We start from the raw sequence: 10,974 nt of genomic DNA, 5'->3' as shown, positions 1-10,974 counted from the left end.
AAAAAAAACTTATTTTAAGCCAAAAGTTAAAAGCTGAGGTAGAGGTGCTTTTCTTTTTTTAGCTTATAAGCTGTTTTAAGTTGACCACCTTTTTATCTTTTTGTCTTTAATATTTTTATAGAATCTCCAAATTACAACATAACCCTAACATCTCTTTCTTCCATTTTTCCCTTTTCACGTTTGGCATAGCAACTTCAGCACTTTTATCCAAACACATAACTGCTTATTTTAAAAATAAGTTTCAGCACTTTCAAAAGTACTTTTTTAAAGCTGCTTTTATTAAGCCCATCCAAACGGGCCCTAAGTCAACTTTGTATCCCTCAAATGACTTAAAGTAACAATAGTAATTAAATTATAAGAATGACTTTAACGGTTCAAATCATTAAAGTGAAATATAGTATATTAATGTAATTTTTTCAATATAAAATTATGAAAATTACGAACTATTGAAATTTCACTCACGGATCTTGTTTATTTTTATATTTTTCATACTTAGGTTTATTTCGTGCAAACATGAAATTTATCTAAGAAGGTTTGAAATCAATCAACAATAGAATCATGTGAATAAAGGTGATTACGTAATTGTTAAATAAAGGAGGAAAAAAAGGGGCATTTTATCTAAATGTCAAATTTCAATAATTCATCAAAGGGTAAAGTCAAATTGTCATCTTATTATTACTGTTTTCATCTTTGGCAATTTTCACCAACCACACACCATATGTGATATATTTGATTCAAAAGATATTGAGAGGGGATTGATCTACGGTAATCTGTATAAATGACTATTTCTAAACCAATTGAATATTTCGAAGGACACTAACCTCAACGTTATTAATACACAAATATTATTTTTATACATTCTATCAAATGATTCAGTGGTGGAGCTACACGTATTTTAGGGTGTTCAATTTAACATTCTTCGTTAGAAATTAGTTATATATATATATATAAAGTTGTACACCCTTAACAAAAGTTACGCCTCTGACATAGTGGTAATGGGTGTCCATTTGAATGAAAAAATTTGTAGTTTGAACCCAGATAACATATTTTTTTAATAGCTACACACCATCATTCTTGAATATACCTTTGATAAATTTTTAGCTCTAACACTGAAACGACCATAAACCTAAATATATTATATATAAAGTGTGAAAATTGAACACATGAAGAGAAAAATGAGCTATTTAAGAGCCTACAAGTCAAAACACTTGAGAAGAATTTGCATGTGAACTCAACAAGTCAATCAAACCATAAAAAACTATTTGTCGTGAGAATTTAGATAAACCTCACCATTGTCATATATATATATATATATATTTTTAATATTTGTCTAAGTAGATTTATGGAATAGAAAGAAAATAATTGTCTTAATTCACACTAAAAGAAAATTGGTACAAAACTTCATCAACTCTCAAATGATCATATAAGTTAGCACCAAGAAGCTTTCACTTTGTTAATTGGATGATAGTTATGTACTGTTTTATAATGTATCATATTATATTGTATTTGTATCATATAATATCGTAATGTATTGTTTTCAGATATAATGTTTGAATAGATTGTCTCTTCTCCGTCGTCACATAAGATCACTCATCCATTATTTGAATATTAAATCTATAAGAAAAGTAGGATACAAATTTTTGTTACAATATCAATCGGTGAACGTGAATTTTATTGTTTATTTTGTTTTCAATTGTATATTTCAAAGTTGTGGACTTCTTCGCTAAGAGGAATATACTACTAAACCGTAATATTAACTAAGATATATGAAGTGGGAAAATTCAACTTTCGAACACAATATTTGAAGAGAAAAATGAAAAACTATTCTAGAACAAACAAGTCAAACACTTTATATAGTTTCGATTCAAATCATATATATATGTGTTTCTGCACATACATGTTATTATACATAGCATAAGAAAACGTATTTTTGGGCTAGAAAAAGTACATGCATGTAGCGTATGTGTACATACACACATGCAATACAATAACAACAACAACAACTACAACAATAATAATAATGATAATAATAATAATAATAATAGTGATAATAGTAATAGTAATGATAAATTTATTTATGTATTTCTAAAAATTAATACTCTCAAAGTATAGTTCGTATTTCATAGTATTCAAATCTTGAATCCAACACATAAACTATAATCAAGACATGGACAAAATATAGATAATTATTTATATATTTTTTTGCAAAAATATCATCTTTATGTATAGTGTAACGGTCTAATCTCTTCAATGAAGCAACTATATAAATCTAGAAGAACCAGCTGCCAATGGATGGGTATATGGTTTGAATTAAATTTAATATTCTTTTCAATTTAATTTGTTTAATTTTCTTTGATTTAGTAGGGGATTTAAGAATTTTTATTTTTAAATTTTGTGATTTTAAATTAAATATATATGTCAAACATACTGAAATGCCTTTTAATCTTGTAAACTTAAAAATGTCACGTGAAAAGTTAAAATCAAAGAGTTGCTAAAGAAACGCTTTTTTAGATGAACTAAAAAGAAAAGTAGGTCAAAACAATTAACACGAAGAAAATAGTAGAATTTCTTGCCTCTTCGTGTCAGAAGCGAAATCAGACTTAAAAATTTATGAATTCTCAAATTTACACTGTGAGTTGAATGTATCAAAAACCTTCGTGATTTTATTATAATTCTGAATGCATGTCATTGAACAATTGAATATTCATAAAAATATTTAATATATAATCTAAACAAATATTACTGAATTTATTCGATTCAATATCTAATATTGTAAGTTTCTATGAGGGTAGGGTAGGGTCTTTATGTTAGGATGTCTATTTTTGTTACAAAATCTGAAATTCAGTGAACCTTTTGCAACTTGGAATTTGTCAGGTTATAAACTGATTTATTTATTTTTTTAGATCAAATTGACATTTAGTAGACTTTTTTTATATTATGGTCATTAATTTAATGTGATGGGGTTTTTTGTTTTATTTTGGGTCCCAAATTAGTTGATTGTTGAACTACTGAGCTGTAATTAATCATCTCTCTGGAAAGCACAAAGCCAATTGGATTAGCAAATTGGAAAATTTTGTATATATTATAACTAAATCAAATAAAGCATTTAATGGTAAATGACAATAATATATTCATTGCTAAATTATACTTAGTGATATATAATAAATAATGAAAAAATCACATAAATTTTAATATATCTTACCTTATTCTTTTTCAAATTACAAAAAAAAAATTAAAATTAAGATTTCGAATATATCAGAATACATACGAGTACATAGCTTACAGATTGCAAAGATACATTATTTAATGGGAGAAAAGTATTCGAGAAGGAATAGAAAAGTATCAGAGAGGGGAGGAATATGTCCGAAAAAAAAACTTTGTAATTCTTTAAATGCCAAATTTTTTTAAAGGTTATAATCCAATAAGATATGTATTTAAATAATTTTTTCATAAACATAAGTATATCATTTAAGATTATAACAACTCTAAATACAATAATATTAACTCTATTACTACTATAAATATAGAAAATCTATTGTCACATTTAATTGAACTTGAACATGTATAATTAATTTATTAGTTGAACTTCATATTTCATTTTCAATAGTACTACTCAGGTTGGACTACAAGTTGCAAAATGGAAAAATAAGTTTCACAAATCACAAAAAAATATTATCATTTATATTATCTGATAGTAATAATTATTTAATTTTATTATTTTTGGAAAATGACATTTTTTTATAGAGTAGAAAAAAAATTTATATAAAATAATATTTTAAGCTTATTATTTCTTTCCTACTCCCAACTTCTCCTAATTATTATTGATCAATCGACTCTAATTCGTTATTCCATAGTATTTTTTTATATTACATATAAATCTATATTTTACTTATAAAACCTCAAAAAATAAAATAGAAAATCACTTAAAAAATAATTTTTCAAAACTAAAATAAAATTCAATCTCACCTAAACCAAATGTTCTTTTTTTTTTCCTTTGTGTATTTTCTTCTGGCACTATTTATGTCCATTTTCACCTCTACTTTTATCTTTAAATGAATTTGATATATCCAGAATCATTTTACTTAATTATCTTAATTAAATGATTACTATTTAATATAATTTCTTAAGTAGGTAAAAATTCACTCATTTAAATAAAGATAAACATAGTAATAAATAAATTATATCCTTTTAATAGTGTGAAAAAATTATTTATTTAAAAATATCTCCTCCATATAAAATGAACAGATGAGAGTAGTAGTTGACCATAAATGTTTAGTTATTAATTATCATATAACGTAATAAGATACTTGGATCGCCTTTACTATTAACTAAAATCTTACCAACAACTTTCCTTATAAATTGATAAGTACTTTTTTATTTTTAATTAAAAAATTAAAGTTGGAGTCTCCAGATACAGAGTCGGTTTTGTTAAGAAGCGTTTTATTAGTTTATTATATTCCTATTTGAAACTTTTCTACGCGAATTTGATTTTATTGAATTCCAATGCGAGTACCAGAAACTAAAAATATTGAAAAAATAAATTATTAAAATTTTGGGTGTTTTTCTTTTTCATCAAAAACATTTTCTTTGAAAAATAAACGAGTTTTTTTTTAATTTTCTTTTATTAAATAAGTAAATAAAAAATATTATTTTAAAAACATTTATATAATTTAGACAAATAATATGAAAGGTGAGAGCAGAAAAGTAAGTGTAAAATGGTGTGGATGAGGGTTATGAGGGGCGGAGGTGGAGCTAGGGGTGAAGAGAATGTGTGTTGAAGGGTAGGGATCTATAGACACAATTAGTAAGGAATGCAAATCGATATAATTTTTTTTCTCTACTTCCATTAAGAAAGTCATTTTTCTCGTTATAAGATGCTTATTTTTCTAGAAAAAAACATATTTTGATTTTTGACTGATCGAACATAAAAAAAAATTTAAAAACATTTTTAGAAAACACTTTCCTTCGTATCAAATACTTTCCATATAAGACTTGAAAATAAAATATTGTGATATAAATAATAAAATTATTACTCGTAATTAACTTATCAACGTGAATCTAAATTTAATTTGATATTTTAATTTCCTATTTTCATAGTGATAATTTTATCTATTGGGGACAATTATGTTGAGCAAGTGGAGGCCATTTTTTTTTTTTTGATTCTTTGCTTAATTAAATACAATGTAAAGACTAAAGAGGCCAAGGGAAACAACAAAAATAAAAGAGATTTTTATGAATATACAAATATTAAAATTTATAATTAAGTAATTTTATAGGTCCACCCATGGTACGGACGGTTACCCACAACTTGCATTTGTAAGAATTTTGGAGGTATAAACTTTTTTTATTAATAGTTTTATTTTTCAAAAGTATTTTTAATTTCAAAATACGTGACATGAAGTTATAATTTTAAATTATTCGCTCATAATTTTAAATTTTGCATACACAATATGGAGTTATAATTATAAAAATATTCGAATATGAAGCTCATAATTTTAAATTTTGCACAAAAAAAGGACTTATGTGAAGAACTTATTTATGCACAATGATGGTCAAACAAACTATAAATTTAACAACTACAAGTTGTTAGAAAGAAACGAAAAACACATTTAATAAACTTACAAGATTAAAACTACTTAGTAAAATATAAGTATTTAACAAATTATTTTTAAGACTTCATTACTTGAGTTAAAATTTTATATTAAGAAAATTTAAAAATATAAAAAATAACTACACCAAAAAAAAATCAAAGAATTCAATATTTTATCGTGAATGTATAAAATAAAATTTAACTTCATATACATATTATATAATTTAAAAATATTCAAATGAGCCCCTTGTTCCAACCTAACTCTACTGTAATTCTAACGGCTTTTTAAAATTTTCTATAATATTGAAAATATATCTGATTAAAAATAAAAATATATTTACGATTCCACCACAACTTTCATAGTTGATCCTAAGGCACTTGATATCATTTATGTAGCATTTATTCAACATATCTACTCACGGTACAAGGTACTGTTGACTTGTACAAAGACAATAAAAGTAGTATTTGATTTTTTTGTTGACTTGGGAAGTCACGTTTACTTGTTTAATATTTTTAAACTTTAATTTATGTCTCATATATATAATCAAATTACTATTAATTATGTGAACTTTCTTTTTGTCTTAAATGGGTAATAGAGATATTTAATATCAATAGATTTTTTTTTGGTAATAATATAATTGAATTAAGTTATATATTTTGAATCGCTAAAATTTTATCGGATATCTATTAGAGTATTGTTGATTATAAATATAAGATATACGAAATCTCATGAATAATTAACTTCTCAAAAAGTGTATTATTAGAATTTAGAAATGATAAGTTGGTGTACTAAATCAAATATTAGCAACTATTTACTCTCATGATTATTATAATTATTATTATTAATAGTTGTTATAAACTGTTTTTACCCTAAGAAATCAGACAAATTTGATTTTTAGAACCAAGACTTTTTTCTTCTTATTATTTTAGAATTTATAAACTTAACTATTTCATCATTTACTTACTATTTTTCTATCATCACATGTATCACTTAATTATCACGTAACTCTATTCGTTAAAAAAGAAATATAGTCTCTCTATTTACTCAAAAATACCATAATTTAGTAGGGTATAAGTTATCTTTAAAATTCAATATCCAACTTCAAATTAAAATTAAATTTTTCAAGATCAAAATTGTTTTTTTTTTAAAAAAAATATGTCAAAAAAGAAAAAGTAATTCTCAAATCAAATGAGTCCTTAGTATTTTGGTCCCGTGTATATATGGGTGTTAAAAGAGTGTAAAGAGTTGACTATATACATGCATATCTATAAAAGCATACATAGTGAAAGGTTTTTTTTTCCTGATTCGATGTACAATATTCATATATCTGGATTCGTACAAAAAAAATTTTATATTAGGGGTAGAACACTTCATAACAGAAGCAACTTCATATTTATAGAAACTCAAATACGAAATTTTTTATTAAGAATGAAAGAATACTTACGACTACATCGCATTGGTATATAGTGAAAATTATTGTAAAGTAAGATGTTCCATAACCTTTTTTGAACTACTAATAAATAATAATTTATGACAAGTTCCATTTGTATTTCATCCTAAAATCTTTTGCCTTTCTCATGAATTTTGAGTTGAATTAATATTCACTTTTGACTTTTGCTCATACTCAAATAACTCGTGGCTTGAATAAAGCTTTGAATTAGATGATTTGTTAAGGGTGTGTTTGGAAGAATTTTTTTTTCATGTTCAATTAGTTAAATTTTTCGAAATATAATTCTTTTAAAGAAAAAAATTTCTATTAAAAGTAGGAATGACATTCTACGTGAATTATGTTTTCTTCGTCCTCCGATGCATCCTATCTTCATCCTTCAATTACAGTATAAGAAAATTGTAATATGCGGCTACAGTTTCCATAATTCTAGCTTTTTGTCTGAATTTTATATTCAGAATTTGTATAATTTAGTTCCTGGTTGTATAAATTTAGAATTTTGTATATGCTTACCCTATCTATTTATATATGATTTATGAAACAATCACACTCATAAATTACCATGTTTGTATATTGGCAAGAGAATATATACAAAGAAAGTTTTAAAGTTCCTGAATTTCTTAATACAAAATTTGTATATACTTACCCTATTTATATATTCGCAAGCGAAATATACAACAGATAAAAATATACATATCGTAGCCTCCATAACAAATCGATTTAACACATAAAATTATCGAAACTATAGTTATAGAACTTATTATATCTATTATATTAACTATTCCAGCATTCTCATAATACATCCGTCTCTCAAAAAATATTAATTAAAAGGAATGTTTAGCTATATTACATTTATTTTTATCTTGAAGATAGTAATTTATATTTATTCTATTTATATACAATACAATTGAGATGTTTATATATTTATATTTATATTTATGAGAGGTGAAGTATTGTCTTCTAACCACTTGTAAACACCAACAAATTAATTCCTCTTCTCCAACGTCATAGGACACAATTTGCATCTATTTCCATGCACCCTACGAGCTACATCACACTCCCATCCTTCTTAACTCATTTACGAGTCAACTTCATTTTAATTTATGTGATATTATTTAAAAAAAAAATATATAAATTAAAATAAACAACATATTATACTTTTGATAAAAAGTGCTAAAATATAATGTAGGGTGATGGTTATGTCACTAGATATTTATACTTATTGTATAATTTAACATCTTTGAGTAAGTTTATAGGAGATTAGGAAAAATGATTTTATATCTTTACGAGATAAGAATAAGTATACAATACATGATACAAAAGTATACCAAGGACAAAACACGATCGAATACATTAATATAAATCTATTGCTAGTTGCATATATACTCAAATACCTTGATACCGAGTGAATACACCAGGAACAAATATACTTGACACAATTATATTTATTGGTACATATAATTAAATTCGTGAAACAACCCAATATAACAAATACAATATGTATTCATTTTCTCTCTCCTAAATTTCACTCGCCCCTTTCATTCCTTTTCTAATCCTACTTGTCTCGCTCCTCCTTCTAACATATAATTATAAACTGTAATAAAATAAATTATAACTATAAATATCTAATTAAGTTCAAACTATCGTCATTTTTTTAAATTTTTTTATAGAATTAGCTATCCCAATATAACACAAATAGTGAGATAAATATTCTTTTAAATTAACTAATACCGCTAACATAGATTATATAGAAAATTATAAATTGAGTTTCTTTGGTCCTAAAACTTAAATACTAGAATAGAGAAAATCTCATTTATCCAATCATAGTAAAAACTTATCCATATAAAAGTGATTAAGCCAAATCATGTCATATGCTACACACTATGGATAACTCTTCCTAAAATTAACCCAAAAACAAAAAAAGTTGCTTTCTCTTTTTTCCAGCTAATCACACACAAATCAAAAAACAGTGTCCAAACCGTATATACCCAATGCCATAGACCCACCCCACCAACCAGACTTTTTTTCTTTTTTGTCGTAATTTTCGGATATCGCTTTGCGAATTTGATTAATTATATTCATCAGGTCTTACTGTTTCAAGGCGCGTGCATCACGATTAGTTTCACGGGGCTCTGGAGATACGATCGCTTTGTAATGCTTCCAGTGGCCCTGCTAAGGCTCGAAATAGCGACCTGAAGGATTTTGTCCTCAGGCCTTTACCAGTCGAGCTACCCCTCAGGGTTACCAACCAAACTTATTTATTCTTAATCAAAGATTTTAGGTATGACTTTTTCACAAGTGTAAATTATTTCGTAGAGAATGCTTTACTCTCGATATAAAACTTTTCGATAAAATTTAAATTTAATCGAATTCCAATATGATACTAAACACCAAATTAAAAGCCGAAAAAAGTAAAATCATAAACACCACCTCTCCCCCTCAATATGTGCAGATATATAATACTACTACTCATCTATGGAGAACTTCAAATAAAAAGGTACTCCTTTATAGTGATGAATCTAAAATTTTTATAGGGGTTCAAAAAGAAAAAAAGTAATGCTTAAGATTTGAGATCTTGAAACCTCAAAGTTAGTTTTGAACCCCTCAATTACTAAATCAATCTCTAATCTTACATTTTGGAGGTTCAAAATCAATATACAGACATAAAAATTCTTTAAAATACATTAAATATACAACATAATTGTTCACCGAGAGAGTTTTCTAGGTTCGCCCCTACTCTTTCATTCTTAATCAAAAGTCTTAAGTTCAAGTCCTTACGAGTACAAATGACCTTTATTAAACAACATTTTAACCTTAATATAAATTTTTTTTACGCGAACTCAAATTTAATCGAACTTCACTATGAATATCGAAATAAATGAAAAGTCTTAAGTTCAAGTCCTTACGAGTACAAATGACCTTTATTAAACAACATTTTATCCTTAATATAAATTTTTTTTACACGAATTCAAATTTAATCGAACTCCACTACGATTATCGAAATAAATGAAAAAGCAAAAAAAATGACATAACCACCCTCCACCCCTACTCCACCCCACCCCACCCCACCTTCCTCATATATATATACATGTGTGTATATATATAATACACTACTACTCCATATATAGAGACACACAAACACCTTCACTAGAAAAATTTCAGATTCACAGAGACATAAACACAAACACCTTCACTGCAATTCTCAAAACACTGCAAAATGACGAAACAAGATGAAGGATTAACATTAGAACTCATACGACAACATCTCCTCGAAGATTTCACAACTACAGAATCATTCATCAACAGTCTCAATTCTTGTTTTTCCGATCACATCTCCTCCTCCGATGACATCTCCCCTGTTTTCACTTCAGTAAAAACAGAGCCATCTACATCCAATTCCCTTTCAGATTCACCCAATTCCTCATACCCAAATGAACCCAACTCACCAATTTCCCGTTACTTCAATCTCCGCTCCGATTTCCCTGAATTCAAAATCGATTCAGATACCATCCTCAGTCCAGTTTTCGACTGCTCCGCCGGTTCTAACGAAGACAATAGTAAGAAGAAGAATTACAGAGGGGTAAGGAGAAGGCCATGGGGGAAATTTGCGGCGGAGATAAGAGATCCAAGTCGAAAAGGATCGAGGATTTGGTTGGGTACTTTTGATACTGATATTGATGCTGCTAGAGCTTATGACTGTGCAGCGTTTAAGATGAGAGGAAGAAAAGCTATTCTGAATTTTCCGTTGGATGCCGGAAAATCTGGTGCTCCGGCGAATATTGGCCGGAAAAGGAGAAGAGAGAACAAGATGGAGTTGGTGTAGATGACTAATTTGTAATTTGTGTTAAAGTATGTTAATTACTTAATGCTCTTCTAAGTGATGTATTAAAAACTCCATTACATCATAATTAATAGAGCTTCCCCCCCCCCCCCCCC

The 10,974-nt window shown here is 26.7% G+C and overlaps 1 protein-coding gene across 1 annotated transcript; it reads left to right on the top strand.

The window, feature by feature from the left end:
* The first annotated feature begins 10,139 nt into the window (after positions 1 to 10,139).
* Positions 10,140 to 10,974, top strand: LOC107018871 (ethylene-responsive transcription factor ERF106-like). The gene has a single exon (XM_015219456.2). It carries the CDS (start codon positions 10,256 to 10,258, stop codon positions 10,859 to 10,861), a length of 606 nt encoding a protein of 201 aa, XP_015074942.1. The 5' UTR covers positions 10,140 to 10,255; the 3' UTR covers positions 10,862 to 10,974.

This window comes from Solanum pennellii, chromosome 5, assembly GCF_001406875.1.
Source record: "Solanum pennellii chromosome 5, SPENNV200".
NCBI classification, from domain to species: Eukaryota; Viridiplantae; Streptophyta; class Magnoliopsida; order Solanales; family Solanaceae; genus Solanum; species Solanum pennellii.
Note: the sequence above shows the minus strand (reverse complement) of the source record. Positions and strands in the feature narration are given on the sequence as shown.

Coding starts and splice junctions, on each gene's coding strand:
- LOC107018871 (XM_015219456.2), top strand. CDS start 10,256: ATGACGAAACAAGATGAAGGATTAACATTAGAACTCATACGACAACAT.